This window comes from Berghia stephanieae, chromosome 4 (genome assembly GCF_034508935.2).
Source record: "Berghia stephanieae isolate SIO BIC M18660-M18661 chromosome 4, UCSD_Bste_1.3, whole genome shotgun sequence".
Classification (NCBI taxonomy): Eukaryota; Metazoa; Mollusca; class Gastropoda; order Nudibranchia; family Aeolidiidae; genus Berghia; species Berghia stephanieae.
The window spans coordinates 27,083,027-27,099,383 of NC_088363.1; the positions used below are offsets into that span (position 1 = coordinate 27,083,027).

The 16,357-nt window shown below is 34.4% G+C and overlaps 1 protein-coding gene across 3 annotated transcripts; it reads right to left on the reverse strand.

Moving 5' to 3' along the window:
- Positions 1 to 213: 213 nt before the first annotated feature.
- Positions 214 to 15,469, reverse strand: LOC144970344 (cdc42 homolog). Of its 3 annotated transcripts, none has more exons than XM_078909882.1 (5): positions 12,514 to 12,690; positions 6,689 to 6,804; positions 6,135 to 6,317; positions 3,839 to 4,036; positions 214 to 2,621 (listed from the first exon to the last, which is right to left on the reverse strand). In XM_078909882.1, the coding sequence occupies exons 2-5, from the start codon at positions 6,791 to 6,793 to the stop codon at positions 2,532 to 2,534; spliced, it is 576 nt and encodes a 191-aa protein (XP_078766008.1). In that variant the 5' UTR covers positions 6,794 to 6,804; positions 12,514 to 12,690; the 3' UTR covers positions 214 to 2,531. The 3 variants fall into 3 exon arrangements, with proteins under 3 accessions (XP_078766008.1, XP_078766009.1, XP_078766007.1); XM_078909883.1 differs by lacking the exon at positions 12,514 to 12,690 and adding an exon at positions 15,425 to 15,469 and having other exon boundaries at positions 1,798 to 2,621; XM_078909881.1 differs by lacking the exon at positions 12,514 to 12,690 and adding an exon at positions 15,421 to 15,448 and having other exon boundaries at positions 2,394 to 2,621.
- Positions 15,470 to 16,357: the final 888 nt, after the last annotated feature.

Genomic DNA, 16,357 nt, shown 5'->3' on the forward strand with positions numbered 1-16,357 from the left:
TAAAAATAGAAATCTGCATGGAAACAGCCAATGCAGACCTTCCCTTCTACTTGTAGGTTGGAGACGTCTCTCATTCCACAAAGTTGAAAAAAGTCCAGGTATCTACCAACCAGCCAGTATTCAATGAAATTGTGAATATCTAAATTTCACATAAACGATAAGAGAGCAACAGAGAACAGTTACAAAAATTTTAAAAGAAAAGTGAAACAAATATTTAAATGATTATTATTGACAGTTTATTACAAATCATGACATAAGGTATAATGTTGTATGTATAAAATACATGTGCTGACTCATTATCATTTCTTTTTACAAGTAGATACATTCTCAAAGCTTACACCGCTAGCTACTGAACTGAAAACATTTTCAAAGAATTAATATCGATCAAATCATAAAAAAGGAACGAAAACAAGTTCTTGAAAAGGAAGATAGATAGATATAGCAGGATTGTCTCATATATTAAACCAAGGAGACAACAAATACAGTAATCCATGGCTTAGTGATAATATGGAAATTTTTTAAAAACACAAGTATTCCAATCTTACACTTAAAATTGGTCGTACCAAAGAAATGAGAAGATTTAATGAGACCTATAAAGTATTTTTCTTTTATAATTAAATTCACATAAGCTAAGATTATTTACCACCAACAAAAGATCATAAAAAAAGCTCGGAATATACTTAAATCACCCTTCAAGGAGGATGAGATACACTGCTGTTTGTATTCCTTGAAATAAACCAAAAAGTAAAATTTTTTTTTTTTTTAAATGACAGAAGTCTTTTTTTTTTTTTTATATGAAGAACACAAAACTCAGGATGAATCAAATTTTTATGTTTATAGAATCTGTAAAATCACAGCTCCAAGGAATACATGCAGCATTGTAAATATCAATGGCATATTTTCATCGCACATATAGCTTCAAATAATTTACAGTTGAATGGAAGAAAAAAGGAAAAGAAATTTCTAAAAGCAACATTCATTCAATTCACTGGTGAAAGCTATAAAAATGTATAAATATGTGCCACATTAGGGCAAAAAAAAAAAAAAAAATTATTTTCAGGGATTTTTTGGGCTAAAAATAATAGCAAATTTGAATAAAGCAGAATTCTTTTTTTTTTTTATTGTGCAGCCCGAATAGATGTAAAAATGAGTAACAATCAAAATTAATGGAAATGAGTGGGTCACTGATATATGTTGTCTTGTTTTATTATTGTTTTTTTTTGTTATATTTATTTTTTTTTGTTTTTGAGTAAGCATTATCTGTATGATACGTACCCACTTTCATGATTGAATAGGACAGAAACTGAACAATAGCAACATTGACATTGGTTGACTTATTTCAATAATAACTCATTGTGTTAGATCTGAAAGTTATATCTTGGGAAATGTCATGCTGAACTAAATGCCGACAATTTTTTATGAGATTCCTCTTTTGACCAAAGTAACAAAATTGGTGTAAAACGGGGAATCGGATGCCCATTATATTTAAGCTAAAATTCAATTTTGAATACTGCAATTTTACCCAGAATAGATGGGGCACATACCAACTCATCTTTTTATAAATCTTGGAACATAGCTCTCTCATTTTGCAAACTATCACTTCAAATATTCAAGGGGCAATAAAGCGAGCAAAGTCAGCAATGCAATGGTCATCAGCAAATGCCCTATTCCGAGAGAAAAATCAAATGATTTTGAACTAGAGATATATATATATATTAAAAAAAAAAAAAAGAAGATTGTAGTGAGAAAAAAAAAAAGAAAATAAAAATTGTAACAATTGTATGTAATACCACAGCATTTTGTAATCTCACCCATTCACTCGTCAAACAACAGTTAGATGCATCTCAATAGAAACAACCATGTCTTGTTATAAATTACACAGGGTTGTTGTTTTGTTTTGTTTTTTTTGTATTTTTTTGCTTTTTATTTTTATCATCGTTTAATTATTTCACTATGAGTTCAATCACTCAAAATATTCCCAAGTCCTCAGTATGACTAATATTTTAAGGGGGGGGGGGGGGGGGGGGGGAGGAAGGGATTAATAACTTTTTTAAAAAAACTTTAAAAACAAAAAAACTGGCAGAGGATCTGTTATGATTACTGTAACCGTTAATCTGAATTTATACCCCCCTAAACAGTTACATCTTCAGATGAAAACAAAATAATAGAGTATATGCTTAGATGCGACAAAAAATTGATAAGCAATTTTTCAAACAAATATATTATCATTATAAGACCTGCATCACAAACAGGAATATGAGTTTTAGTATCATCACACACAAATAAGATAAATTGCATCCTGTGTGGAGTCTGTTACCCTAGCAGATTAAAATAAAAACCATTTTAATAAATTACACTATTGGCTTCAAAAAAAAACAAAACAAAGTATATTAATAACTTAAAAATTCACCACAGGTTTCCGCCAGTCCAGTCAAATAATTAGGTCCGCAATTTTTAATATTGGGTAAAGTCTATTTCCTTTTTTCTTACAAAAAAAAGATGGCCATCAACTAGTTAGATGAATGTCCAACTCACAAAAGGACACACTTCTTCTTTTTGGGAGGCTCTGGTGGTTCAAGTGCTGCTAAGATTGCCTCGTCAAACACATTCTTCAAGCCTTTCTGTTAAAGTAATTAAAACATGAATAATAAATTAACAACATAATTTAAATCAATAAGCAGAAAGACAAAAATAGTGTAGCAAACCGGACACAATCAAAACAAAACGCCTCTAAATTGGGGGAGGGGGGGGGGGGGTCCAGATCTGGATTTGAAGAAGAAAAGATGCAAGATCTTTATTCTTATTTATACAGACTAGTGGAGAACCTGCAATATGTGCGGAAAAATAATGCTATTAAGAACATGCATTTATCTATTTTAACTATTATATAATTGTATTGTGTAAATCAACATAGATCGAGATGAATCTTTTGAGGCATCAAGATCAAAATCGGCCCATCAATAATATAATGTCTTTAAATCTGGAAAAGGAGATAACTTTTACATATGCATGGGTGCAAGCAACTGGACCTCAAAAAGCCTGCAAGTCTACTTATGACCAGACATATAATCTGAAAAAGCCTGCAAGATTCACGGACTTTCCTCGTCATTTGAAGTCTTGTTCTCAGCATCTAGTCTTCATAATAGTAGTCCACAATTGTTGTATGTTTAATCCAAAGGTTGTAATGCAGTAATTTGTTAAGTTTCTTGTCACAAGTTGCACAATTTTAAAATATACAAAAATAAACTAAAAAATTAAAAAAGTGTCCTATCACAGTCCTATTCAAATCGCAAAAAGCCGGCGGCGTTTTTTTTTTCGGTAATCCAATCGGCCAGCACTCTTGCATCCATGCGTATGTCAAAATATAACATTTTGAGAAAAAGCAATTAAAGTTGAAATGGGAAATTCAATCCTGTCTTCAAAATAACTATCAAATGTGGAAATTTTGAAGTATACAATGAATAGATATTTTGCTATTTTATAATTTATACCATCTTTTATGGTTTACTCTAAGCTTTCAAATGATGTATGAAATTAAAGAGCTGATTTCACGAAACTAATGTTACTAATTACTAAGGAATGAGTTTTAGCATTAGAAGATTTAATTTTGATGAGCTACCCTTTGGATAAGACCATAGTTATTGAAAAGTACTTTCCACCAGATCTAACAAAAACCTAGGTATCCAAGCACTGCTGGGTGGACAGGAGGGCCAGAAAAAAATCATGACTTCACTCATGATCAATCTCGGTCCATGTATAGTGAGTATGTATCAGGACCCCCCTAGAATAATAAAGACAATTAGATAATTATATTTGTCTACAATTAACAATTACAAACCTGAGTTAATGCTGAACATTCAACATACTTCACAGCCCTTAGTTCTCTAGCTAGCCTTTCTCCATTTTCTAAAGCAATAGGTTTTTGCCTGTTCTTGGCAAGTTTTTCTACTGTTGATGCATCGTCTCTCAAGTCAATTTGTGTCCCAACCAGCAAGAACGGTGTTCTCTGGCAATGGTGTGTTATCTCTGGAACCCACTGCAAAATTGAAATAAAGAAGAATAATTAAAGTTTATGATATTAATATTTGTTTGCTTGACTGTTTCTAGAGGCGCTTATGTGTAAGCAGAAATTAAATCATTTTAGTGTCCGTAAAAAGGAAGACGGAAAAATAAAAGCTTGTAGATCTGCACTAACAAGCACCCATAAAAAGACAAGTGGAGATTGTTTGTTTCTGTTTTTAAGGGTTTTGCAGCGCTTGCAACATATTAAGGTCATATCAGCGCCAGTAAAAAGGAAGCAAATGGGATAGTAAAAAGTTTCAGAATTACAATTAAAGCATCTGAGAAAAGGTAAGACAAAGGGGAATTGGTTCAAATAAGAAACAGGTGTAGATTCCAAGAGCACACCATCAATGTACTTAGGTTTGAGATCACTAAAAGTCTCATCTAGACACAAGCACAGGTCCCCACTAAGAGAAATACACTCAAATCTTCACAAATCATATATATAATTTAAAGAAAACATAATACAGTGCATAACAGAGAGATGATTTACAAGGGAAAAAATATCACCTCCAAAAATTAGCTATAAATTTGACTGTTTCCCTCTCAGCCAGGCATCGACAAGGACCAGGACAAAACCAAGTAATCTCATTCCAAGACAAAGATGGAAAGCAAGTTGGAAAACAGATATAGGGGGATAGAAGACACAGAAAGTACCTCCCTGCCCACTATGGGAGGTCAGCAACCCCACCCAGCAAGTGGAGATTGGTTTAAACGATTTCAAGAAGCTATTTATCAGTGTTTCTAGTTTGAGACCCAAGTAAATGTAACTCTGACAACAGAACCCCATCAAAAATTAATGAAAATAACAACATAAAGTATTTTTTAAAATCATATTTGGCGCATATCCACAGATCCGTCTTGCTAAATATCCTCCAAAATGCTTCATTTAAGCCCTCCGCAAGACATATGGAACCCTTAGCATCTCACATGAAACCAAGTTTCACTTTTTATATAGTACAAGTTTCCTATAGAGCATCCTTTAGGCACCAATCTCCTACTGCCAAATACTCATTCACACCAGAGTCAAGAGGGGTAGTTTGCTTGAATTGCCTAACCCAATTAAGTACAGTGCACTCTGATAATGATGTGGTGCTGGTGGTTGTAGTAGTAGTGGTAGTGATGATGTGGTGGTAGTGGTTATAGTAGTAGAGGTAATGATGTTGATGTGGTGGTGGTGGATCGGGTAGTGGTAGTGATGATGATGTGGTGGTGGTGGTGGTGGTAGTGACGGTTGTAGTAGTAGTGCTAATGATGATGATGTAGTGGTGGTGGTTGTAGTAGTGGTAGAAGAGATGATGATGTGGTGGCGGTGATGGAGTAGTTGTGGTAGTAACCCGAATTTTTTGCTCCAGACTGGACTTTTTCCCGGTGAAACCAGAGTTTTGGCATCACTGGCAATATGAAGTAATCAAAACAATAGACTGTTAGTTTCAAATTAACTTTCTCTAAAATTGCTTCTGGGTGGGCTCGCGTTTTACTTTTTCATTAAATTTTATTCTGCTTTTACAAAGTGGTCAATTTTGGTTTAGACGAAACAAGTGAAATTTATCACTCAGTGACTCAGTCCAGATTGGCTACCTTTTGAGAACATGACAGGTTTGGAAAGCGAAAATAATTATTTTTAAATAAAAAATAATATCACATAGGCTGTTTGAAAATAGCTACAAGAGGATGTGTTCAAACAACAAAAAGCTAAAAGATTATTGCTTAGTCATAGACACTAAAAGTTCATCCATCTTTGACCTAGGAGACCCCTGTGCTAGTGATATATGGAGTGCTGTGGAACATTCCTGTTTATTATTACATAGCCTCGTAATGTATTCATTCATCTGACTACATTCGTAGGTTGCTTTTTAAATATTTTTTTTCTTCTTTTGTTTTTAATTTGACAAATTGGCTGATTTCAGTCAATTGACTGAGGATTTACCGATCTACCAGAAATCCTGTCAGAATTTATTCAATTTAAAGTCCTGAAATTAAAAAATAAAAATGCCCAACATTCTGTAGATAATAAATGGTTGTCCAAACAGGAGACTTAATTAGAGAAAACCAATCTCAGTAAACTTTACCTTTTCTCTAACGTTTTCAAATGATGACGGTGAGACAACAGAAAAACAGACAAGAAATACATCTGTCTGTGGATAGCTTAGAGGCCTTAGTCTGTCGTAATCCTCCTGCCCAGCTGTGTCAAATAAACCCAATGTGTATGGCTCTCCACCAATCATTACAGTCACAGCATAGTTATCGAATACCTGAAATGACATTTATCAAAAAATATTCTTAGGGGTAGAATGAAGATAGGGTGGCCATTTAATTGTATAATAATGATATTTATTAAAATCAGATGATAAAAAATGTTTTGGTGTACTAAGGCTGAAAACAAACGACTTCATTTTTATGCAATAATCCAAGTTCTATGATTATGTATGTTGTAGTCTATTACTATAAGCTTAAAACCACGACAATAATTCTATTTTATTAGTAATTTAGATTTCATTTTTCTTACAAGAAACTTAAATATATATATTTATTTTATTTTTCACCAAGGACACAGTCTAATGACAATGAACTGTACCATTATAAGGAGGGATTTGGTAAAATGGAAAAGGAAGAAAATACTTACTGTTGGAACATACTCAGAAGGGAATTTATTTGTGGTATAGGAAATGAGGAGGCATGTTTTACCCACAGCTCCATCCCCCACAACAACACACTTTATCGTCTGCATTTTACCACCACCTGAAGTGAATGAAAGTTGATAATGAAACATAACATTGGATAAAAATGGACAATAATGTACAACAGTCGAGGTGGTATTATTCATTAACCATTAACATCCTAAATCATGGTCCCAGTAAATAGAAATTATGAACAAATATGAAGGGTATGAATGGAGTGCCCTAAAAAGATGTTCCCCTCAAAAAACATAATGAACCTATTTCTCATCCAATTATCTTCAATAAATAAATCCATTCAAAACTGAAGGAAAGATTGTGCTTTTTTTTTTTTATTGAATTTTTTTTAGTGATGACATGAATAAAATGCACCATTATTATTATTAATCTAATTGATATATTATGTGGGAACTCACAATAGAAAAAAAAAAAAAGAAATGGGAGCAAGGAAAACGGGTCGCGAAAGCCAAGTCGATTTCACTATAGTGCACATCACATTCTTAACTAGGGTGAATAATCCAGTAGAAATCTAATTACTAACCTTGTCTAACCTATTAGTAAATATGTATTTGCCCACTTTGAATTAGTTTTATTTATCCAAAGAAAGAAACAAATTGGCCACTATCAGGCCACTAATACAACTTTTCATTGTTTTCATAATTTCATCATAAGTTTAAAAATTTCCAGTCAGACGAAAGTTGTGCGACCATCTTGATCAGGGCCTAGTTATCAGTTATGCTTGAGTCCCATGCATTCCATTAAAATTTAAACTCTTACGCCTTGCTAAACAAGTAGCTCAAGAAATTAAATTTATTGATTTTCTTTGACTACTGAGACTGAGAGGGCGTGTGTTGTGTGTTTGTGTCACCCTCATTATTGTGCCATGCAACCACTCGATCCAATTCAATAAGAATAAGAATCAAAATAAGAATTGAATATGAGGCATAGTCATAGGCGACATAGGTATTATAATAAGGGTAAGAGTAGGCACTTGCAAGAAGTAGCTCTCGCGAGTTGAAAACAGGCGAGGATTTCTGTTTCCGTTTTTGAGGGGAAAAAATTTAGGAGTGATTTTAAAATGTTCATTCTTCTTTCTCAGTGGAATGAAATGGCATGTATTATATATCATTGGAAAGGGCATAAAATTCTACATACAATGATGCTAATATTATTATCTTTTTATATCATGATTTTGAGAAATCTTTGTGTAAAGAGAGTATATGTGTTTAAACGCTTTATAACTTTTAAACCAGAGATGGTCCTTCTTAATAAAAAAAAGTCCTTCTGAGATACATATTAAAGTAGCTTCTCTAAAAATTTCAGAGCAAAATATGTTTGCACTCAAAAGTTAGAGCTCCCCAAAAACAGTAATTGGCCTCGATTGTTTACAGAAGCTGCCATTTTCTTATACTGATTCACTTCCTGTCGTCTGCTGGGTTTGAGAGATAACTTCGTCAATCCACATCAAAACTTTACATCTTTATATCTTACAAAATATTCCATTTATGGAAGTTATTTTTGTTTTAAATTATTCAATTAATTGGCGTTTTCATGTCCATGCATTCATTTTATAATTTACAATTCTCTTCCTTTTTTTTCCGATTGACTTTTCACTGTTGATTTTGACGTTTTTCATCCTTTGACGGACGTCTGTCCAATTTAGGGCGGAAGTTTTTTAAATCACCTATTTTCGACCATTTTAAACACTGATACACCACCTCAAACATTTATCAGTCCATATCTTTGCTTTTATGAGGTCTATTTTCATTTTGAAAAGTTCAAAGTGAATAACTAAATGACGCTGATTCAGTGGTGTATTTGGTCTATCTACATGTGAATAAATATTTAATTGTCGACTTTTCCAAAATTCCAATAGGTCATTCATTTACATGTCGTGATCTATTTTTCCTTGATTTCAGCTGTTTCAGCTCTAAACTATACCTTTCTCTCTCAATAAATAATTATTTTTCTGTTTGCAATGTATTACAGAGATGTTGAATTACCACATGTAAAAATTTCAAAGTTGTATCTGAAGCCGTTTCTGAATTATACTTGATTATCCATTGGGTTGCTGTGTTTTGGTCACATATTTTCCTATTAAGCTTCTATAGAGATTTTTCACCACATAAAAGGTCATAACTTTTTAACTAGTTGAGATAGAGCGATAATTTTTTCACTTTAGTAAATGTTTCACTCCCCTTTATTTTTCTACACTAAATTAATACCGATATCACTATTTTGAAAAATTCTTGCAAGTGCCTAGAGAGCTGAGCCGGTGTTACCAATACTTAGCTTCTATAACCAGGACAAATAATTCGTTTGGACAGAAAAATAAATAAAAACTTACCGCTTACCGTCAAAAGCAGTTTAGATTTGAAGATACATTTGTTTTCTATCAAAAAACATTCGGTACTAGACAATCCTTGATGAATTTCAAAAGTTGTGTTTGAAATTATATCCTAAATATTTTCATGCTAAATCGTGTGTTTTTCTCGTCTGACCCATAGGTTGGTGCCCCCTAGTGCCAGCCGCCTGCCGCGCAATAGCCGCGCAAAACAAAGATTTTTTCAAAAGTTTATTGAGAAAAAGATACGGAAAAAAGTGTCCCTAGATAGGTATGCAATTTGGTGCATAAGTGCAGTAAAAATTGGTGCGCAAAATTAGTTCGTAGAGGATGCGAGACTGTGTGTGTGGTTGTGTGTGTGTGTGTGTGTGTGTGTGAGTATGTGTGTGTGTGTGTCTCTTTCTTTCTTCCTTTTTTTTTGGGAGTGCCTACGTACACGGTAACGGGGCATCTAGCCTCAGGATCTATGTACACGTAAACCGGTTTACCGTTGCAACATTCTGTCAGTGATGGTCCTCGCTGTCGTGACCGCGCGCGCTCGTGTGTGTGTGTGTGTGTGTGTGTGTGTGTGTGTGAGTTGTTTTTTTTTTAATCAAAACAATTTTAACCATTAATGGCGAGATTCCATCTTACACTCCCCAAACTCCAGATCTTAGTCTTAATGGTATCATTAAAAGACAAGCTTTGCGATTTATAGTTTAATTGAAGCCCGAGTCGAAATATACTCTTACTACTGCTCTCTTGGTGGAAACGATTTATTCTGCATAAGCAATCTGGAGAAAAAAATCAGTGTCACTGTAAAAGGTTAAAATTTCACTAAGTACGCTCCGTGAACACCGCTGTAACAATCCTTTGATCTACGTCATCAGGCAACCCATTGTTTCTTTCATCTTTACCCATTCCCCCTTACTATCCCCCATCCCCCCGCCCATCTCTCTCTCTCTCTCTCTCTCTCTCTCTCTCTCTCTCTCTCTCTCTCTCTCTCTCTCTCTCTCTCTCTCTCTCTCCTCTCTCTCTCTCTCTCTCTCTCTTGTCATAATGTTATCCCTTCCCCTTCCCATCTCAATGTAAAATGAAAACGTTCTGTTGTTTGCAGATACATGTATGATTGTTTTGTTTTCTCTCTCTCACTAGGCTAGGATTAAAAACCAAGACATCAGGTAATGGGTGTCTGATGCCAAAGTATAGATTCTCTCTTTGGCCAATTTAGTCACGCATGTGGCAGTCCAGCTATTTACTATGTTCTGCCTATACCACACAATAAGTGGGATTTTGGGGGGTGGGTACGAAAGAAATCAAGGTCATAAGTAACCGTGCACAAGAGCTGTATAGGGAATTGGTTTCTGGGGGTCTTGCAAATACCAAATATTTTATGGAAAGCTTTTTCGAACTCCAAGACGTCTGGTTTGTTTTGCTATCTTGGAACAAACGAAACAGAGATGTCTTGATGTGTGGCCTAGTTGTCTGATTTTGTGACCTGGATGTAAGGTTTTGTGACTTAGATGTATCCTTTTGTGTGTGCAAGCCATGCGGGTAAGTACGGCGATAGCTTGCCAGTTGAGGAAAAAAAAAGGAAGAAGCAGCGTATCCGCATTTGAAAAACAAAACAAAACAAAAACTGAAAAAACAAAACAACTTAACCTTTTAAAGGCGAATATCAATCTTACTTGGACCAAAAATAAAATCTTACCGTTTTCATCAAAAGACAAAAAACAAATTACAATTTAAAAACTTGAGCTTTTATATAGAGCAATATCCACCCAACGTGCTCAAAGCGCTTTTTATCAATATTCTTACTGCTCTTATGGTGGAAACGTTTGTTTTTTCTGCGTTAAAAAATAATATAAATGAAGACTATTATTTGAAAAACAAAAAAATCAGTGTCACTGGCAAAGGGTTAATTGCAGTACTCCTGCATCCAGTGAGACTCCTACGGCACTTGCTAATCATAAAAAAGGAAATAGCAGCAATCAACAATACTAAGGTGAAAAAAAAAGAAGAAAAAAAAAGGTGGGTAGGGGGAAGAGCAAACCCAGTAGCAATGCAACCTTTTAGCGGCGAAATTCGATCTTTGACCTAACACCAAATCTTCTATCATCAAAAGACAAGTAACGGCAAAACTATTATAGACAATTGAAGTCCGAGTTGCGATAGTCTGACTACTCTCTTGGTGGAAACGCTGTATTCCCCGTTAACAATAATAAAGATAAAAGCAAACTACTATCTAAAAGCAAAAAATTAGCTTCGCTGTTAAGGGTTAAGAACACCTGCAACTGCAACTGCCAGCATCCTTGAGATGTCTACGTCACCAAGGTCACCAATCGACACGTCTCCCTCTCGTCGGCATGCACCCCCCCCCCCCCCTCCACTCTCACGGTGGTGGTGGCGGCGGATAAAAAAGGCCTTTTTTTCTTTTATTCAATCAACTTGACTGCTGGTGGACCCTAGGCCTCTCTACAAGTCCAAGAAATAATACTCACTTTTTCTCTTCGCCAACGAAAATATCTACCCCCTACCGGTCTAATTATTTGTAGCAGACGACAAATTTCTCAAAAAGGTCACGTGACACTGTAAAAACAACACAGGAAGTCCATGAAAGCTTATTTACGACATTTCCTTTGAACCGTGTAAACAACAAAATTTCGTTTTCATTCGACTCAACGGGTCAGATTGGCCGGTATTTTTTAACGAACTAAAGTTCTGAAAAATCAAAATGTTTCTTAGAAAGGTGAAAGATGCTAGTTTTTGAAACAGAGGTAGGTTTTTTAAAAAAATCTTTATATTTTACGTGAATGCATGCTCAAGGCGAGTTGGACGTGCAGCGGAGGTTGGTCGGCCAAAGGCCCACCTCTCTGCTAGTAATAGTAAGAGTAAGAGTGAGCAGCTCAAAACATTTTCATTGCGTTGTTTGAAAGAGGACATATTTTTCGTAAAGACGGACAGTCTTATTATGGAAAAAGTAACTGAAATTTGACATTATTTTAAAACTTGCTGAGCCCCGGCCCCAGCCCCAAGAAGTGAATGAGTGAATGAGAATGTTGATGAGTTTGAGTCGGTCAGAAACTAACCTGCCTTAATCTTTAACTTTTGCCAATTAAAAGGTTGGGAGATAATCTATTTTGCTTTTGTGGTTTTGAAATTTACCATCAACTACAAAACACTCAAAACCCGAGTAAATGTCCTCCCACATATAAAGAGGCAAACAATCTTTCACTTTTCTCTCAGCAAAGTTAGTGCGGAAGTAAGTTTTATTGGGAATTGCAGCCATTTTGATGAGTTGGAAACGATAACAAGACTGTGAAGAGAAGATGAAAGAATAAACTCTTCATCGTCCTAGTTATGTATACCACTTTCAAAAGTTGGGAAACATGTTTTAAATAAATACGGCATGCCAAAAGAACAAACAATACAGGCAAAAGCGAGACTGACCTTTTATTTGCTCCGTCGATACACACAAAAATTCTAAGACGACAGAAGAGCCGGAAGCCGGAAGGGAAGATGGAGAATTTCATGCGCAATAACTTGCGCAGAGATGTTGGACGATAGGTGAGGCCGATCCCCGGTCTTTGAGGGGAGGGGTAGGGGCACTGGGTAGGGTGGCCGAGACTTTAAAATTGAATGTGTGGGTTTTTAGATTATTAAGTAAAATCTTTGTATCAAATATGCAATACGTAAAACGAATTTATTTGTGTTTGTGACGATTACGTGTGTGCGTTCGTGTGTGTGTGTGTGTTGTGTGTGTGTGTGTGTGCGTGTGTGTGTGTGTGTGTGTGTGGTGCGAGAGCGCATTTGCTTGTTATTTATAAGACAAACACTACTCTGCTTGTCATCCATCTGCGATTACCATAACATGGCACACATACATTGTCTTTCATTGAATCAAATTATAACATCACCATATTAAAGGAAATTGCGATTGAGTCGAAACTTATGGGGGTTAATAATGACAATGTGTGTTCGAAAGTATTGCTATTGCCGCTTTTTGTTGCTACTGCCATTGCCTTGCTGTTTTGTTTGATATTTTGTCTTCGTTTAAAATGTAAGCATTTCCCATATCAAACCATATATAGGTATTCTAAACGACTAAATTAGTAATAACCCTTTTTAATATCATTTTCATAATTAAAACTTATTGATTGTGACATTTTAATGATATTTATTTGTCTTATCCAATTCGTTTAACCCTGATATAGAAATGTTATGGAAACATTTATTAACCAGAAACAGATCAATAAATAAATAAATAAACCGGTTGTATCCTATTTGACCTTCTAACCATCATTGGAACACAAACAGGCACAAATACTTTATAAAAATCATTAGCCGTGTACACACGATGTCTACATATATATATATATATATATATTTAAATATATATATATATATATATATATATATATATATATATAATATATATATATCATTCAATAAATTCTTTAAATTGATATAATAAAATTTGATCTAATATCAACATTTTAAATTAACTTTCATATTTTGAATGTATATTATTATCATTATCATTTATTATTATTATTATTTTTATTATATTATTTATTATTATTATTATTATTATTATTATATTTTTATTATTATTATTATTATTATTATTATTATTATTATTATATTATTATTATTAGTATTATATATTATTATTATTATTATTATTATTATTATTATTATTATTATTATTATTATTATTATTATTATTATTATTATATTTCTGGTATCACACGGGTTAATTCATTCGAATACAAAATCATCACGTCACAAATACAAACAGTTCAAAGTTCACGGATAATCACGATAAGCAGAGTGACAAAGATTAAAGATTGGTTTTTAGATGCCCTTAGAAGACTAGCATTCATATTATCGGGTTTTGGGTGAGAAAGAATTCAATATAATTGGAGTCGAAAATGCAAAATCACGCTCTGCAACTTTGTTCTTGTGATGTTTTTCTTCATTAGCAAAGAGCTAGCGGATCGCAGACATCGAGTTGGTTTTTACGTCACAATATATTCAAGGTAATCAGATACTGTATGGTGAAGGAGATTGTAAGCATTACATGCGGTTTTGTATATAGATAGTATAAGTAATGTGTATTGATGCATCAGTTAGTAAGAGAAAATCGTAACATCCACCAGCCGGATATAACGTACTAACACACAAAACAACGTGTAACCTAAAACGTTTATAGTCGGATTAATACCTACTATTTGGTGAGAACTACTCATAAAAAATCGCGGGCTAAAACCATAACAAAGATCTGAGTGACGTCGATTTCGTTCTATCTATCCCATGAAAAAAAAAAAACAACGTTTTGATGACGTGCCACCTACAAACGAAAATAATTTCCATGTCTAAACCTGAAAGAGACCAGCCTTCTTGAAACTGAAAAAAAAAATATCGTAGTCTCCAGAGGTAAAAACAACCACCTTTAAAAATTACAAAATGGCATTTTAATGCGTTAAAATAATGCTCCAGCCCCCCCAGAACTTTATTTTCAATAAGTTTTATTGAATTAAAGATCTTTATATTGATCTCAAGTTGGAGCCCAAAATTCCTATTATTACGAAATTTTCGTATTAGTAGACAGGTCTGCTATAATGAAAAATATAGTCACTTGGATGAATTGATCGGTTATTATTTGATTAAAGATACGAGTTAAGAATGTAAAGCTTTGAAGCATCTCTTATATGGTATGAGCCTTAAATACAGTCCTCAGCATCATGCTGAGATAAAACACAAAAAGAACGAAGGAAGAAAAACATATATCAGTATAGTACAACTAACACTCACCGCGATTGGCGGATATCACAGATCTGTGAATCAATATCCAAGTGGATGGGAGTCTCAATAGTTCAGTTGGTAGAGCACTCGCTTCACTCGCAAAGGGACTGAGATCTATTCCCTCCACCCCTCCCCCCCCCACCCCCACCCCCACCCCTTGGAGTGATTGGGTAGCTCGGTCTAATAGATCTGGCGGAAAGTACTTTGCGATAGACGTGAGTCATCTTATCTAAAGGGTAGCAAGCAATTGATATTGTCCGTTTCACGCCATAGAAACCGGGAAAAACTCCGGGTCCATGGGCCCAATGGCTCTGAAGGACTATCCTCTTGGATGAATAAAGTTTATTCAGAACGCAGGCTATTGGGAGAGTAAAGACACTCTTACAATAGTTTATATTTAGCAGTTCATATAGTTCCGCTGTGCATCATAATATGTATTGTGAATTATTCTAATCTCTATTCTATGCAAAGTTAGATCACGATTCCATTTTTATGATATTTTTCCTTTAAATATGTGCATGCGCAGGATTAAGAAACATCAATTCTTACCTACTTTTTGCATTCTCTTGTCCACCTCACCAAAGTAGAAATCCAAAGCCAAATGGTCCCATACTTCGATCCAACGCTTTATAACATCCCAAAATTGATACGAATCATATCCTAAAAATAGTTCATCTATTTTTAGCAAAATCCGTCTAAGGGCGAACATAATTACTTTCCTTTTCCTTCATTTAACTGGAAAAATAACTTTGGTTATTTCCCTTAACGGTGGTTGTATGGATTGGTGTACTCTCGATGGCTGCATCATTTTACAGACCATGCCGTCATTAAGCACGTTTCGGATTCAAGCACGCTGTGCATCATCATCATCATTTATCATCATCATCAATCGTAATAATAATATAATAATAATAATAATAATAATAATAATAATAATAATAATAATAATAATAATAATAATAATAATAATAATAATAATAATAATAATAATAATAATACACCATTGACAAATCAAGCCCATTATAGCGTCTGGCTATCATACATAACAACAATATGTGCACGTCGGAAATAATTCGAAATTAAATCAGCACTACCAAATTTTGAACATACCGTAGCGGTGCCAAAGTCCCCCACTCATTCAGCATTAGTGACGCTTTTCAGTACTTTCAATTTTGGCAAACCAATATTTAAACTAATCAAACTGCAACGAATGTCCCAAAAATAAATTCAATATCAGCATTCTTATCGATAATAATGTAGAATCCAAAGTCTAGTAGAACGAAGCGCCAGAGTCAACCAGTTACGGAGCAACTCTTGAAACCTTCGAAATCAGCCCACTCTAGATACGTTTCATACCTAGACTATAAGTTACTGCGCCCATTGCACTGGAGTTAGATAGTTGTGACACATCGTCTCAAAACGGCATTATGTCAGGACGACTTGTACTTTTATTTGCAGGTCTGATAACCCAATTCATTATGGGCTT